This window comes from Buceros rhinoceros, unplaced genomic scaffold, assembly GCF_000710305.1.
Source record: "Buceros rhinoceros silvestris isolate BGI_N320 unplaced genomic scaffold, ASM71030v1 scaffold18082, whole genome shotgun sequence".
NCBI lineage: Eukaryota > Metazoa > Chordata > Aves > Bucerotiformes > Bucerotidae > Buceros > Buceros rhinoceros.
This window is the reverse complement of record NW_010398486.1, coordinates 18,617-36,481: the sequence shown is the minus strand read 5'-3', so window position 1 is coordinate 36,481 and position 17,865 is coordinate 18,617. Positions and strand designations below refer to the sequence as shown.

The window sequence follows — 17,865 nt, the reverse complement described above, 5'->3', positions numbered from 1 at the left end:
CTCATCAGATAAGCGTGTCCTACTCCCAGGTACGAAGGTCACCTTTCATTTTACAGACACTGAAAACCTACAGCGATGGAAAGAAAAACATACAACCAGGGTAAGACAGTTGAGAAACTCCGAGATTTTCGGCAAACATTGTATTTACCTCAAATATAATCAAATGCTTCTAACTTTATTTCTCTCAGTTACACAATTTAACACTTAGCATAAACTGTTTATCCGGCTGTGTTTTGTTTAGGAATACACACGTATTGGAAAATATTTGTATGCCCAGTGTGGCATTTCTAGCAAAACTTCTTCTGGCCACCTAGTGGCCTAAATGGAAGTGACCTATTAAAAATATTTCGGATTACATGAAGATCCTGCTTATCTAAAAATAAAACAAAAGGTACAAGTTTCATAGCTTTTGCATATATTTAAGATATAAATACTAATTTCTTTGCACAGTACATCCTTTAACACAATCTGAGAAATCAGATGAGGGAGGGTGCAAGTGTTACATGAGAAAAACCATTATCAGAAAGCAAAATTAAAGTGGCCCTGAAGGAAAGAAAGAAAGAGAGGGAGCAAAATATGAATGGAACCAATGATCTGAATGCATGAGCAAGTAAAGAAACAGTCTGCACCATGGTCACAGGTGTTAACAAATCTGTATGGGAGAAAGAAAGGAAAAGGGTGCCGCTGGCGAGAAAGAAAAAAGCTAAGAGCTTGCATAGTATGAAATGTTGTGGAAATTCACCTGTTGTCCCCATTTCCAATAACTTAAATGAATATCACTTAAAACATCACACAGATTAAAGACATCTGTATATATTTCAGATTTCAATATTAATGCCAAAAATACATAGTATGATTTTACATAGGATTTATGCTACATTAGAACACTAAAGACAAACATCACTTGAGTATTAAATGAAACATTAAATATTAAATAACTGAAAAATAAAAAGTGTAAACACTAAACTAACTTGGGAATTTGCTATTGCAACACATCCAATGAAGTGGTTTTAAACAGTACAAAAAGATTAGATTTAAGTATGTTTCCAGTCTACTTGGAATACACAAAGCTCATTCCAGAAACCTTTTAAAAACTGGTCCAGGATCACATAAGAACCTTCTCTCTCTCGAGCGCTATTTTCATTCCTTTACAGACTTAACTGTGTCCTTCCATCTCTACCAGTTTCGCCTGTAAGTAAAACGAGTACTTTAGTTTGCCATTTGCTAGCATCTGGGTGAAAACTGAGGATTTGTTGGAGATTCAGTGTAAGATTTGAGTTCGTATGCAGCGCCGCTATCAACTTCCATGGATTTCCGGGAGAATAGGAGCCTTACATCTCTGTGGAGGTAGATCTTTCCAGATTTGGAACTCTGGAACCTGAAAAGATACAAATATCTGTATTATCGAAAACAAAGGATTTATCTTAAAGTATTATTGATTTAAATGTGTTCCTTTGAGAGCTTAAAGCCAAAACCCATATAAACATACAAAATCATTTAAAATTAAAGAAAGAATAACCTAACGTTTTCAATCTACCTTGTTTCCTTTGGCATTTAAAGGTTCTGTTCACCAGTGCAGTGCACAGCTTTGACGCTGTCATGGAATCGCACGGGAGGCACACTACAAGTACATATGTCAACGACTAAGTTCCCAGCAATCTAGAAGGGCAAAAGGTGCTCTTCAGCGCACACTCTGGAAAACGCCCAAAGGGTGGCCTGAGCACACGCCAAAGGGAAGGGTCAAACACCAGCCCAGGCACATACGGGTAGCAGATAGACATTGCAGCACTAGCTATCACACAGACCCATTTCACTGCTCTCTTTATGAACGTACCAGTGAGAAGTTTAGACTCAGAACGGTTTGGGTCGGAAGGGACCTTCACAGGCCATCCAGTCCGACCCCCTGCAGTGAGCAGGGACACCTTCAACCACATCAGGTTGCTCAGAGCCCTGTTCAACCTGACCTTGAACATTTCTAGGGACAGGGCATTTACCACCTCTCTCTGGGCAACCTGCTCCAATGTTTTACCACGCTCAGCATAAAAAATTTCTTCTTTATATGTAGGCTAAACCTCCCCGTTTTATTTTTAAACCATCACATCCCTTGTCCTGTTGCGACAGGCCCTGCTAAAAGGGCTGATCCCATCGTTGGTATAAGCCCCCCTTAGGTACTGGAAGGCTGCAGTAAGGTCTCCCTGGAGGCTCCTCTTCTGCAGGCAGCCCCAGCTCTCTCAGCCTGTACTGTTTACTACTGCTTTCTACCACACACCAAATTTAAGTCCAGCTCAAGAAGCAGTAGGTATGGCAATATCTGCAGGCAGACAGAAAAAAAGTTTTTCACACAGAATATGAAGCTATTTCAGAGAGACTGTAGTTCACTGGCCCAAGCGCCAAAGTAAGCAGCAGCAAATTCCTGGGCCCATTTATCTTTTATGCTGCGGCTCAACAGCTTAATTCAGGTCTTCTGAACCTGCCAGGAATGTGCCAGTTCCACTTTCCCTGAGATTTAACAACTGTATATAGAGAGACGAGATCTGCATTTCAGAGAACTGTATTCTATAGTCTTCACCTGGCAGAACTCCTCAATTTCCTTCCCTCAAGCAGGAAGGGCAGGACAGCCTAAGGAGCATCTCTTGTGGCAACCGAACTTAACGTCACTATCGCTATGCCGCGGTAAGGGAGGAAAGCTATTGCTACCGTAATAGAAATAGAAAAGCTATTGCTATTGTAATCACCAAATGAAACTGTCACAGATGGTGAGAGAGCAGAGCACGCTGTATTACCGCGTGTGTTACAATCTGCACAGACTTTCAATAAGCATTTACTCATTGACCCCACTGAAGCAAAAGTAGTATCTGTAGAATAAGCCTAGCCATAATCAGACTGAAATTCTGAGATGTAGGAGAAAGACAGACAACTACAGAAGATCCATCAAGGTTTCATCGTCTGGAACAGGCAGGTTGTAGAAGTGGATTCTGTGCCACTGTTTTGTCCAGACAAGTGATGCAGAATAGCCTGTAGTCATACCCTCAGCCAGACAAAGGAAAATTCTGCGCTCATAGATACAGCTGTCAAGGGCATTAAATGTGGCAGGGCCCAGCAGAATGCTCCTACTGGCTCCAGCAGACCTCCCATCCATCACTATTTGCTCAGTGCTGTCAGTGGGAAAGCCCTTCACCTAGGAGGCAAAGGGGAGAAGATTGTGTCTTAAGAGAAGACTCTGGAGGAGGGCACAAGAAGGAAGAGTGAAAGAGGCAAGGGACAAAGCACCATAAAGTACAGCTCAATTCCCATTTTACACACGGATCTATCAGAAAATAATTAGCAAGGTCTATTTTTAAACTTCAAGCTTACTATTGTCTATTAGTGAGAAACCCGTAAGACTCCCTTTGCCCAGTAAATAATGCTTCCCTGTAACATGGCTTTTCTGAGCATGACACTTCACAAATATTGAAGGAGGAGTGGGAGAAAGCAACAGAGTTCAAGGGATTCTTCTCATCTCTGCTTCCATCACCAGATTTTCTTCTTTGAGAAACGTGTATCATAGTAATTGGGTTTTAGAAATGTTGCTTTTCATACATGCAAATACACTGGAATAATCAAGGGACACTGTTACATACACCCGTTGTGGGGTGGTGGTGGAGTGCCTAGCATGGGACAGTCTCCAGAGCTGTGGTGGCTCCAGCAGTTTGTGCAAAGGAATCAAAGAAAACACAACAGAGGTCTCTGACAGATGGTGTCCTAGGAACAGTAACAACAGACAAATACAGGAAGGCTTGAACACACAAATATCAGATGAGCTAGGAAGTTTGGCAGAGGAAAGAAAGTGCTAAACATTACTGAAGAAATGACAAATTTCATAGGTCATCAGTGCACAAAGTAAGCCACGGAAGCAGGATACAGCAGGGTGATCATAAAAACATGGAGTAAGACATCTTCACAAGTGAAAAAGACTATACAACACAATCCATAAAATCTGTAATATCATTAGGACGAGGATACAAATTTCTAGATCAGAACAAAGGCTGAGACATCAGAAAGATCAAAGAGCAACTAGTAAATCGGTAATAGCATTTATCTTCAGTTTCCACCAACAAATGTATTATATGCCACATAGGAAAATATTTTTTTTAAAAAGTTTCTCAACACCTTGAGGAATCACTGCTTTTAAGTTTCAAGCGTATCCTCCACCTCACCTCCAGTAACAACCCCCGTGTAGCTGTTACGCAGCAACAAGGATGCTCCCTGCAGTTTAAAGAGGCAGCATGTCAGTGACTAAAGCTGATGATCGAGCTTTAAAAACTTGGCAAACACGGAGCTGTGGGCAGGTTAACCCTTTCATTGACTTTTACAGGGGCGCCAGAATGAGACCATGAAAGCAGCGATGGCTGTCACCCTCACAACACCGGGCAGAAAAGAGTCGTGATCAGAGCTGGACTCACAGCTCTTACATCATGTAGATTTAATTACAATGCCAAAATCATTCCTTCACATGCAACTAAAATTTTATCCCCAAAGCACTTTCAAATGGCTTAAACTGCAGGTGCAGCTCTTGATTTTCTTACAGTAAATCAAGCTCTGCTGCCCGAGCAAGACAACTGCGTATCTCCGTACTGTAGTGCAGTACCAATGGCATATTGAACAGCACCTCAGACATACAAAACTCGTACACAATCAGTCTGACACTGCAGCAGAGCGCTGCTGCCGGTGTTAAGTTCCACACCTCCGCAAGCACTTTTGCTGAACTACCACTTGACAAGAAGCTCCCATAATGCGAGTGCTGACAGCTGTCATTAAGGCCTCGCAAGCAGGTGCGACCACAGTGCAGCTGACTGGGGGCGACTTCACTGGGGCTTCTGAGCAAAATTGCTACGTGTAAGCTTAAAATGCTTGTTTTCAACAACTGCTGCAACTAAAATGGAAAGGCTGGTCTAAGCCAACTTGAGTTACAAAATAATCTGTAATAATTTAAATTTTTTAGGTCTGTATATAAAAGTTTTCAGTAAAACGAGTATGAGGAAACATTGCTGCTTTTAAGAATTAAGTTTTAAAATCAACTTACATATGAATTAATATACTACTAAGATTTTTTAAGCTCTCCTAATTAAAATCCATCTTGATCCAAGTTGATCCCTGCCAGAGGTCTGAAAGCTGAGCTAAGTAGCACAGCTATTTCAAAACTAGAAGCACCAGAACTGCTACATTTTTGTTTCTCAGCAGGTATCAGAAACAGGAAGCTCATAGAAGATGACTTCTGGCTAAATAAAATGACAGAGAAGAAAGCAGGTTTGCCTTCAAATAGAAGCAATTATTGATCTGTCTACAATAAATTTACAAACTTAAAGCAGGACCTGAAAGGGGACACAAGCCTGTTACTCTTCATGCCTGTACACCAGACCTGGCTGGTCACAGATTTTTACCGACCTCTGCAGCAGATGCCTGTCCCTGGTTCCTCTGCATCAGTTAGATCAACATTACAAGTCAACAAAACCTTTGATTTGGGCTACACTCTCTTTTTCAGAATTTACCCTGGAAGAAAATTTGTAGGTGGTGGTGAAGTTAGACATGGCAAGTTGGTGTGGCCTGAAGGGTTGAATTTCAATCCAGGCTAAAATTCAGAATGAAAACACAGTTCAAGACTCATCGTGATACAATTTTTACACTGCAGTAAACCAACACACATTTTTTATGACTGTCCACTTTCATTTCACAGGAAGCCTTGGCCCACTGGAATCACTGCCTTAGCCAAAGCTGGGTTCCAGAAGTCTGCTGGGTAGAAAACAGTGCCACTAAATAGGGAAAATAGTAAGTATGATAGGGAAAAGTAGTTCTACAACAAGTTAAGTGTGATATTTGATTTTGTTCTGCTTGCTCTCTTCAGCTCGTCAGTCACCACTGGGTTTCCAAGTGCTGCGATGAAAGCACTGGGTCTGCGCATACGTGGTTTGCTTACTACAGTAACGCAGGCAGAGGTCTGCAGGCTGCAGACGGACGGAGCATATCCGTCAGTCCTCCTCTGTTTCAAACTGCAGCCTCCAGAACATCCCGAGAGCAGCAGCACAGTATCTGGTTTCAGGCAGTGCTTTGTAAATCATTTAAGGAAGATTGTGTGAATATTTTATAAAGTGAAAGACATTATCAGCAGTACTGCATTATGAAATAGCTTATTTACATTTTTACCACAAAACACTGTATGAGTAACTCACACACTTTAAGTTACAAGCAATTCAGGTGAAGAGGCAGGTGTGTAGGACCTTCCCTACATTGATCCCCAGTTCTGACTTTTGCCCATGTAACACCCACACTCATGATTTCCTGGTAACCACAAAGAAAGTACATTGATTGAGCCAGAAATAAATCTCTCTTGTAAAGCTTAATTCTTAACAAAGCTATACAAAATACTTCAATGCCAAGAAAGTGCTTTAACTTTGTTTCTCCCAAGCAGAAACCAAATTATTTATTAGCTCTTCTTCCCCTACTGTCTAGCTTAAAGATCAAGTTAAAAGCATTTCTTGTTTTTTTTTAAAAAGTCCGTATAGAGAAAAGCTGGCTGGGAAAGAAATAATGAGATAAATTTTGGCAGTTATTTGTTTTTCATTGTTTTGTTTGGTTCACTTTGGGGTGATTTTTTTTGTGGTGGTTTTTTTTTAAACTCCAAGGAGCTTACCTCAGATGTATGAGGTAGCGTAGTAGCCTTTCTTCAGTCTGCTGACTGTTTTCTTTATTGACTGTTCTCTTGATTTCTCGTCTCACAGGAACAGAAAAAGTTCTTTGCCGTAGGAATGTTTGATGATTAGCTGGCATTTCTCTCAAGTCATAGATCACCACAAACATCTTCACCACAGTTTTGTTAGGGTTAAATAAGGTCTGAAAAGACAAACAGCTCAATACAATACTCTTTACAGATGACAAATTAAAACCCACAAAACAAAAAAAAGCAAAACCACCACCCCAAGAAAACAAACTCTACCTGCCAAAATAGCGACCGTCCCCTGTGCACCTTGTTCCAGGGCCATACAGAAACATTTACATACAAACACTGTGCAGTTTTTTGCTACTAGCAATTCCCATTTTCACTTGAGCTACTAGCAATTCCCTTTTTAAATACAATACTCTTTACAGATGACAAATTAAAAAAACAAACAAACCCACAAAACAAAAAAAATCAAAACCACCAACCCAAGAAAACAAACTCTACCTGCCAAAATAGCGACCGTCCCCTGTGCACCTTGTTCCAGGGCCATACAGAAACATTTACATACAAACACTGTGCAGTTTTTTGCTACTAGCAATTCCCATTTTCACTTGAGCTACTAGCAATTCCCTTTTTAAATACAATACTAAACAAAACCTAATCTGAATTAAATACTAGAATGTAGCTACTATTACTTTGCTAATCTGCATCCCCATTTTTGTTTATTTTTACAGTCAGCTTTTTGTCTACACTGTTTTCTAGACAAAATACGCTCACAGGAAGCACAGCTGTGGGCACCGCTTTTAAACCTGGAATTACAACGCGTTACCCTGGGCTGAGTTCTTAACAGAAAAAGGCAGATTGTTAGTTCTAAGCAATGACTGCGATTTACTTTCTGATTTTATTACAAAAAATAGGCGGTGTTAAAATGTTACAAAGTAAAGATGCAACTGAGTATTTACTCTTAATGCCTTTAGAAGGATTTCAGAATTTGGACTGTGGACTAATTCTCCATGGCTTCTGCAAAGCCACTGTGTCCCCAACTATTACGAATCTTCAATAACTGATTTTAAATCTCTTCACAGCACAACAGGTTCAAAGGTTGGGAGTATTTTTTGTCCCACGGAGTACACGCAGATTTCTACTTTGAATAACTACAGTACCTACAGAGATGCACATTTCCACTGCTAGCTTCATGCTCATCTCCAATAACCTCATCTCCTCTGCATGACTTTCTCGGTATTAGTGGTTTCAAGGCTGAGTACGTACCACTTGTATTGTTCCTGAAGGCGGTACCCGATAACCCCTTTTACCAAGGGACTCTAAAGTAATTACACCCTAGGAAAAAAAAAGACACACATTTAGTTCACAGGGAGAGATACAAACAAATCAGAATGTTCTATTCATGTAATTGGATTTATTCAACAAAACAATCAATACCATATAAACAATAAAAACAAGGAAGGCAACGCATTTAAGATGCAGTTAAAAACCAGCAGTAAGGGCCTTACAAATACTTTATCAAATCATTAAAAGCTGTGCAATAAGGGGTACATTCTTCCCTTGAAACACGGTCCAAGTTTCCACCTCTTCAAACTAGCAGTCAGGGAGCTACGGCGAAATAGAGCTCTCTTTTCAAACGGCTTTTAAGTTAAAATGGAAGATTTGTCTTCTCCTTTCCCTTTCTATATCACCTACAATGGCACCAATACTCCAAACCTCACAAAGCTCATTTCTGCTTTTCAAAGGCAGAAAATGCACTTAATCTTCCATTCTAATCCAAACTTTGGTGACGATGACATCAGCTTTTGCACCAGCTGAGGTCTACAAAGCATCTGAGTGCCCCACAGAGCACTGTAGCACCGCTGAGGCCACCCTTCGGGTACTGCCCGAGCGCACAGGTGTGATTAACCTGCAGGGCACAACTGCCATACGCCACTGCACTGCACTTCACAAAAAAACCCAAACGTACCACAGAGAGAGACCCCAGAGCAGAGGAACTAGCTCTACAAACAGAAACCGTGTTTCTGATGGTGGAAGTACCATCCAAACGCTGTGTTAATCCTGGGAGACTCAGCCCTAACGGCAACTTTACAGCATGTGGGAAAGCCTGAAACAATGGGACCCAACCAGGAAAATAAGCAATGCTACTTTGACCGTTTGAGGAACATCAGAATCCCTTCACCTCCTGGAAAATCATGTGAAATACTGTAGAAAGATGAAAGCAAAACAATAGATACTTCTTCACAGTGGTTAAGAGAAGACATATACAAGTTCAAACTCTGTTACTCAAACTTAGCTTGTAAAGCCATTCCATTTTTTGAACACTTAAAAACAGCAGGTTAGAAATATGGTAAGTGCTATGAATTTAAAATCTAAATATTGGGATAATCGGATGTTCGATGCTTTACTTATATCTTTAAACAGACTATTTATGACATTTTAGACAGACATACACATATGAAACCCTCTAAAAATTACATCTGTCACCCAGGTAATCCTGAGGTTCCATAGCAGGCATTCAGAACAAATCTAGCTGCTTGATTCAACACTAGCATACTATGCGGATCTTTCTTTTTACGAGGAAGTACTTTAGCCATCCAGAAACCACGCTGGCATTGTAGAAATGTGGAACAGAATTAGCATACAGATACCAAGAACAAAAAAACCTGTGTTGGTGTGCATATCAGCAAACCACGCAGCTTCTGAGAGCGCTGCAGGTCACGCTAGCTCAGACAATATTTGCTTTAAAAGAAATGGCTGAATAACTTCTGCGTCTAAGGTCTCCATTAGCAGTTGTACCTTGGCCTGCACCTAACTCACTTGCTGGCAGAGTGGTTAGTTGCCCAGAGCAGCTGCTTGTTGGGACAACAAAACGTATCCCATTAAGTCCAGCTATTGCCTCACTGCCTATTTTAAGTTAGATGGATAAAAAGAAACGGTGGGGGTTGATCACTTCAGTGTGGAGGGAGACAGATACATTCAGTATCCCACGAAGAGAGCAGTTGGATGGTGGGGCAGAACAGCAGGAGGAAAAGCACTGGTTAGGGAGAGGAAGAAGGGACAGAACTCCATCACAAGCACTTGAAAATAACCCTGGCCCTGCAAATCCCCACTTCCAAAACCCTCTACTAGCCAAGCTCTTGTTCTTCACATTCTGCACCTATTCATTTATTTAAAATAAATCCAACCCCACACTTACCATGTAAGGAGAGGGTGCATTATCATCTGAAACGCTGTAGAATGACACTTCAACTGGCAAAGTCATGTGTGTGGGACAAAAGACTCCACTTGCTCCCACTTCTGCTGTGAAACCCTCCACGACACCGAGCGGGTCTAAGCGAAAATTTAGGACAGATTCCTGAACAAATAAAACACATACAGCTTATATTTGGGACACCTTGAATAAAATATCGCAAAACTAAGCGACAAACAAGGAAACCAGTTTATATAGGAATTTGAGTCTTTCGTGAGGAGACCTGCTAAAAATCAAAACTGAGGCAAAAATTATGATCAACAGCAGAACATTCAGCGTGCAGATAGTCGTTTAAGAGAAAGCGTCATCCAAATCCAGCCTTCACCCTACTGAAACTGGTGCAAAAGCCCACAGAGAACTTCAGGATCTGTGAATGATTTTCCTTGACATAGACTGAAAAAAACAATAAACTGGAATCTGTAACTTTCCTCAACGTATTCACTCCACATTTACCACACGTGGAGTACGATACAAACCACTAATGCATTAGCTACTAGTTGTTGATATTCGATATGCTACAGGAAGCGAAAAGGTGGAGGCTACCCTTCAAAAACACTGACTGCTACACTGATGTAACACAGCTTTTGTGACAAGACTTCAAGAGTGAAAATGTAAATCCTTTTTCTCTAGGTATTTACATTATAAACACGAACAATTACAGGTTGTTAGACCTCATTTAAGTCAACAGAACACCTAACTTGACCAGAGTGGGAAATAAAAGTTACAAGCAACTCTTTCTATCTGAAGCTTGGAGACAGAATACATTTGAGGCATGAAATATGTGCCTTTAGAGATGGAAATTAAAACAAATTTTATTCAATTTAATTATGAACTTTTACATTGTATAATCAGGCTGGAATTATTCACAGTAAAGCACTTTTAAAAGCACTACAGAAGAATACTAAAAATACCACAAGAATTCTAGAGAATATGCAATACCTCGAAGTTTCCCAGAAGGCTAAGACTTGTTACTGGGGGAGCACTGGAACTTAGAAATGGTTTCCCATGGCTCTCTGGATCATTGTCTCTGTTTATACATTGTTGTGGGCTAATAAAAAAAAAACACAACAAAACACAGAATAAATATAAAGGATAAACACATTTGCTTTTGTCTTCTGGGTATGAACAGCTTTAGAAAGAATCGTTTACTTACTGTATTTCCTAAAGAAGTAGCAGTTGAACTCTGCCTGTTAATACTGCAGCAAAACATTTTCTAGGTAACTAAAAAAATACTTTCACAAGTGTTACATTACAAGGGATGAAGACAATAAAAGTACAGGTTGCTCGTTAACTCCATTAGCAGAAACCAAAGTTTCAGATTATTTTCTCTCATATGCAGATATTTTTGTCTCATATCCTGAAGTTTCCCACATCCCACTGCCATGCTAAAAGCTGTTTATGTTATGTGTGTTAAGGTATAAAATGTCACGGTCAGTCCCTTTTAAAAGTTATGTTCTCTGAACAAGTTAAGGCAAAACATTTAACCCGTTCAATGATAAGAACAAAACACAACACAAAAATAACACTGATTTGAAGAACCACCACCAATCACTACCTTTTCTCTTTGACAACTCGGTGTATCTTACAGCATTCCTACCCCGGCACAGGTCAGAGTTTGTCCCCGGCAGCAGCTCTCATACCGTGGTTATGTCCCAGAGCTGTGCTAACCTGGAGACCCCGCAGGCAACGCGGCTGCCAAGCCTTGTTTCAAAACAAGGATTCTTTTGAAAGGCTCCCGTTTTTTGGTCTGCTAGCATGCTTCGTTGTTGCATGTAGGTATGTATATACGTTATGTCGCTCCTCAAATTCTTTATGTTTCTGGTAAATAAAACATACCTCCTTGCAGAGAGACATTTCAGCTGCAGCAGTGATGAATCCAGATCAAAGCACCCAGACTGTGTTTTCCTTTGGGGAACCTCAAGAGGGAGAGAAGATGCTACTTTGAAAACTGTACCTCTAGCGAGGACAATTTTGCCAAGCAAGAACAAGTTTGCCAAGAATGTTCATGACATTACAAAATTGTAAAAACAAAGCAAAAGAGAGTAATTTTTATACATTCTAAACTTAGTAAAGAAAATTCTAAAATGATTGATGACAAGCCCGTCCATTCTGATTAACAGGAAGTACTCAAATCCTCATTCAAGAGGCTGACGTCTCTTCGGAACAGTACAGAACATTACTAATAAACAGGCAGTAACGATTTCCATCCAAGTTCCCTAAATATGACAGCCTTACGAGCACTGAGGAATACACCGTGTCACGTGTTGATTATAGAACATCACTTCTTTGGTAGTTTTAATTGGCGCTGCCTTTTTCTTTAAAACCCCCCAAAACCCACCAAGAACTGTTAACACTTCCCCAGTGTCCTTCTGTCTTATCACAACAGCTTTGTATCACTTAGTCATCTCTGATTGCTGAAGAATATACTGCTCACAGAAACAACAGCTTCGGAATAATAGGCAAGCAGGTATTAATAACTCGCACAAAAACTCTCAAATGACAAAATGTTAGCTTACATTTAAAAACACCGATCTTCAGAATGCTTTCTTTTGTGCTCTAAAGAGCACTGAGGCTTTTTTTTGCCATAGAATTTTCTAATGTCACCCTTTGTTAATCCTTTCAGGATCTCAGCCGCCTCTTTAGTATTTTCTTTTACAGAATTACCATTCAACTTCATTTCAGTGTTAACTCTCAAATTCCCACTTGCAAGAGTATTCACTCTGACACTGAAAGTAAACATACACACTTCACCTAGCTGATTTTTCAAATTTTCTACCATACAGACATTGAAAGAACAAAATCTTTCCTAAGTTACAATTTCAACAATAACTTACGGGACTTGAAAGCAGAGGCAATCCAGTTCTGGGATGAAAAGCCTTGGTTGAAGTTCCATCCAAGGACCGAAAATGATGTTTCCGCCATATATTTGAGTGTCTTAGAGACGGTGCTTTCTGTCAGCAAAACAGATTTACTGGAGATGTCAATGGGATATTTCAATGGCTTATCATGGCAATATTTTGCTTGCTGTAAAGGAGAAGACTTCTGAACCAGGTGGTTCAGGATCACACGGTGGTGCATCAAATTAGCATATTATAAAATACTCAGTATAAATTCCCCTTGACTCCCTCTGCAGTCACACACTGTTCGCTAAAGATGACGTACCATATTCAGACATCGCTCTGTGCGTGAAAAGACAGGTCACCTCACTGCCTATGGAAGCTGCTGCCCAGAACGCTACCACCGCGAGCAGAACAAGGCAATGTTCTTCTCAATGATAAAATTAAGGAGGTGCGAGGAAGCACTACCAGACACACGTCACTTCAAACCAAAAAGGCAATAGTAAGATGTTGCTTCCTATGACGTCAGACTTAAATCTCTCTTCATGTTGGTCCTTAGCAGATATAGGGTACAAGCTACCTGACCAAGAGCAGCTACAGGAACTGGTCTTTCCCTCAATGTATTTACCTGTACCTCTGCGTTCTTCAGCCGCTCACTCTTCTGTGAGATGTCTTCTGCAGGTTTCTTTTGAGAAGTGCTCTGGAAATCAAGACCTACTGGGTCTTCATTCTCATCGTGTGCAGTTTTTGTTTTATCTTGTTTGGTTTTATTTTTGAAACTGTCATGGTCTTTATTTAAATAATTTTCGATACTAATAAGCTGAGTATTTTGCTCATAAATATTTGGGGGTGTTGAGTCTTTTTCTAAACACTTGAGCTCATTTTTGTGCAAAGAGTCAGATACCTGCATCACAGTTGCTTTTTTTGTACCTTCAAGTATTCTGTATTTATCTATCTGTACATCGTTAAAACTATCCGTGCTGTTGTTCTCACTATCAGCTTTTTTTCCTTTAAGTTTATTTGTGCAAATCTGTTCATCAATGCTGCTGAAATTTGAATACTGCTGAATTCTATTGGTTATCTGGTCTTTCTGTGCATAACCAGAATGTATCATTTCCAATTTATCTGGCAATTTTGTTTTATTTTCTTTAATACCTGATGATAATGTGTGAATGTTAGTAAATACATGAGAAGTTTTATTTGAAGTCTGATGAAATGCATTTCGGACAGCTTCATTGGGTTTTGCCAAAACTAATTTTCTTCTTGCTTGGAATTTCAGAGAAGCCTTTGATTCTCCATCAAACCTAGAAGGACTGATAGGAGTATCAGGTGTCTTCAGCCTTGATTTACTGCTGTCTTCTAACAAAGAAAAATCGGACTTAGCAAAAGAAACAGAAGATGGTTCTTTGCCTTTCTTCAGCAAATTTTCATCTTCGTATGTACTGCGGAAAATTTTTGAAGTAACTGGGCTAGTCTCATGCACTTTGAATGGATGTCCAGTAACATGAGAAGTAGCTGGATCACAATGAATCAAGTGTTGTGCAATCCTTGCTATCACCTCCTGTCGCTCCTGGAGCAAAGAATCAATCAGGGGATTACTCTCTCCTCCTGACTGACGGCCACAGTGGTTCACCGGCACACGGGCATCAAGCAGTGTGATCTCTGGTATTGCTCTAGTTTTGCCTTCTCCCCCATCTTCTTGTATAGTATTGTCTACGTTGCAAACAGGAACGGGGGAAGCTTCCTTGCCTTTCCTTGGCAAGTTCTCCTCTTCGTAAGTACTCCGAAAAGCTTTCGGTGTAGCCGAGCTGCTTTCATGTATGTTGAATGGACGTCCAGCAACGACTGGTGAAGTGGCTGGATCACAGTGAATCAAGTGCTGAGCAATCCTTGCAATGACTTCTTGTCGCTCTTGAAGTAAAGAGCCTATCAAAGGATTGGCTTCTCCTGTGGGCTGATGGGAGCAATGACTATTCGAAACACGGGAATCTACTAGAGAAAAGGATTTAAAAGTTCTGACAGGTGTTTCATGAGATTGTGTCTTATTGTCTGCTGTAGCATTATAGCACTGAACTTTAGACTGTGATGCCCCAAAGTGAGATCCAAGTCCAGTAGATGGATAAAGTTTTAAATTTCTGATAGATGTAGTAAATTCAGGTGTCTTTTTCCCATTAAGTAGGCCTTCAGGTGTCACTGTCCAGGTCTGTTTCCCACAGAAGCGCTGTGTACTGGAGGTGTTGCATTGCTGTGCCGCACTGGAATCGCTGTGCTGATGCAACTTGCGCTCTTGCATTCGCTTTTCATAAAAGCTAAGGTTGGTGTGAATACTACAGGTCAAAACTGGGTAGTTCGATTGTCTGGGCAAGGACTGGACGCTGACTCTCAAGGCCACATTGTGAGAAACATTAGGAACAGGAAAGACATGCTCCGTTGGCGTCTGGGAGAATGTCCATTGCAAGTCTACATCTGCAGCGCTCACCCTGAAACAGAGAAAGGCATTTACAGAAATATCTAAATTAAGAGTTTTTAAATATTTACTCCATAACATAATCAACAAACATTTAAGAAAAAGCACTACAGACACCAGCATCTGCAAAGCATATGAATCCACTACAACCACCAAACACCCGAGCCAACAGTGTGGCTTTCTCTGGAAGAACAGGAAGGAGGGAAGAACGGGTTTAAGACAAGTTGCAACAACCTGCAAGCAACAAATGAGGTTTTTTTCCATCCCAGACGTACCTGTACAGAATGTTTCGGGGAACAGCACCATGTGAAACACTCAGCCACGCACTTAGCTGAGAGAAAAAAACAAAGGAGCGAACTGCCAGTAAAAGGGTCTTCTCCTCAATAAATCGATCTCCGCTCCTAAAATGTATTAAGCGAAACACATGGATAAGAATACACAGAGAACTACTAAGACATTGTCAGATCTTCATTCTGAAAATGAAACACAGCTGAATCAAGCAAAACAATGAAACTCCTCAAACATTTTTAAGATTACAGAGGCTGATTTGGTTTTATCCACATAGTAATTTATACAATTTAGTGTAACAACGTATAAAAATGACTATTTTCAGCTGGGTGCAATTCATACTCAGCATTGCACAACATGCACTGCAGAAAGTACGAATACAGGAAGACTAAGCTTAAAAGATGCTTAGATATCCCTGGTAAACAGAGCTTTTCTTAGCTCTCTCCTCATAGCTAGATTTGATGTGTTCAAAACCACTAACGATTACTGTAAGGACTTCAATATGACAAGATTCTTGCAACTACCAGCTAATCCTAATATCCAACTTACTGTCGAGGAACTGGCTCCAAAATCCACCTTTCTAATAGCAATGCATCTTGTTTGATTGCAGGATCATTTAAATCATTCCCCTCGGTGGTGGGCCCTTCATCACTATAGCAACAGTCTGGAAGCAGCATCACTTCTACCATGATTGGAATATTGTTCTTCCACAGCAGCATAACCTCAGATCTGGTTCGCCTGGCTTGACGACACTAAGGGAAGGAAGAAATGTCAACAAATGCAAGCTGTAAAAATACTAGCCAGATTTAAATCTACTTTAAAAACATGTTCCAAAGTACTGGAAAAGAGTTAGGGTCAAATTCTGTAGACCGGATTTCATCGAATCAGAGATAAGACGTCAGAGCTATTAAATGAAAAATAATTAACAAATCCTTTATGGTTGTTGTTTGAACAACTTCCGTAGAAATTTAGAAGAGCTCATAAAAATACATTTCCCCAATCAGTATACCTGACTACCTTGTACTTCTCTCTCCACAAGTCATCCTCCTGGATAGACACACTCAAGCAGTATCTTTATGAAATCTGTGCCTTGGAGTGGGCTAACTTCTGCATGAATAATAAATTCGCACAATACTTAGGAACTTTTGAGAGATGAGGTGCTCCACCTTACTCCCAAATAGACTAGATAGACTTGATGTGTTCGTGTTTGTTTTTTGGATCACTAACTTTTCAAGAACACCTGGAAAAGCAAAAAGTTAGGCCAGTCAGCCTACATTTTCTCAAAAAAAGAAAAAACCCAGAAAACCAGACCAGGAATGCTAAGTATAGCGCTGTCTATTTGCATAATAAAGACTCAAATAGGTACTGCACTCAGATAGTCGTGCAGAATTTAATGTTCAAGGGTAAAAGGCTTAATGATCTCTCATTTTAAGGACAGATCTATTATTAGTACGATACTGAATCACATACTCATTTGAACGTGGAACCGACAGAAAGCAGTTGTTAATCACGCTTAACTGTGAATCTACCACGGGGTTCTCAGCTGCCTTTAACCATGGTAGCAAGGATGCACTCCACCACACTTGAAATGAAATGGGTACCATCATACCTGAGCCAGTTTGTCACTGCATTCATGCTTAGTTGTTGGCGGCTGACTTGATTGTGCTGGCGGGCAATGAAAGCCCTCTGTTCTGCCCTTGATCGAATATTCGGGCGTTCGACCTTCAGTGATCAACAAGGCCAAGGAGACCAGGAACTCCTCAGCTTCATACTCAAAGTATTCATCCAAAGTATCTGTCATTTCAAAAAGATAAAAAATAATGACATCTGCTATATAACAAACTTACAACTGTTGGCCGACCCCACAGTTTGTTACAATTGACACTTAAAAACAAGAGCTATGGGAAATGAATCTTTATATCAGACTGGCTGCACTCCCCCATAAGGTCCCAGTTACTGTACCACTGCAAAACAGCTTTCCTTATCTTGTAACACTGTTGCTACAAGCAGAAAAAATAAGAAATGCTCTAAAGAAAGCTTTACGTAGTAACTGGTCAATGCACCAGATTTCAGTGGTGCTGAGAAACAACTGTTTGTGTTGTGAACCGCAGCTGGATCACAGCTTCTGTAGAAGAAAATCCGTTCCCTGGGCTCTAGTGGAGAAGTCTGATGGCGGTATGACTTGGCATCATTAGTATCATGCAACAATAGAAAGAGAATAATAGAAAGAGAAGCCGCAATACATCATAAAATGCATTAAAAATTGAATAAGAAAAAAAATAGAAAGATTTACTTCTTTTAGAGGAAGTAGGACACAGTGTTC

General features: G+C 40.3%; 1 protein-coding gene across 1 annotated transcript; it reads right to left on the bottom strand.

Annotated features, from left to right (window-relative positions):
- Positions 1–154: 154 nt before the first annotated feature.
- Positions 155–17,333, bottom strand: FAM214A (family with sequence similarity 214, member A). Its single transcript, XM_010131129.1, has 11 exons — positions 17,152–17,333; positions 16,092–16,294; positions 15,530–15,655; positions 13,412–15,267; positions 12,785–12,894; positions 11,787–11,866; positions 10,890–10,998; positions 9,897–10,055; positions 7,964–8,032; positions 6,668–6,867; positions 155–1,378 (listed from the first exon to the last, which is right to left on the bottom strand). Exons 2-11 carry the CDS (start codon positions 16,259–16,261, stop codon positions 1,225–1,227), a joined length of 3,033 nt encoding a protein of 1,010 aa, XP_010129431.1. The 5' UTR covers positions 16,262–16,294; positions 17,152–17,333; the 3' UTR covers positions 155–1,224.
- Between the last annotated feature and the right edge of the window lie 532 nt (positions 17,334–17,865).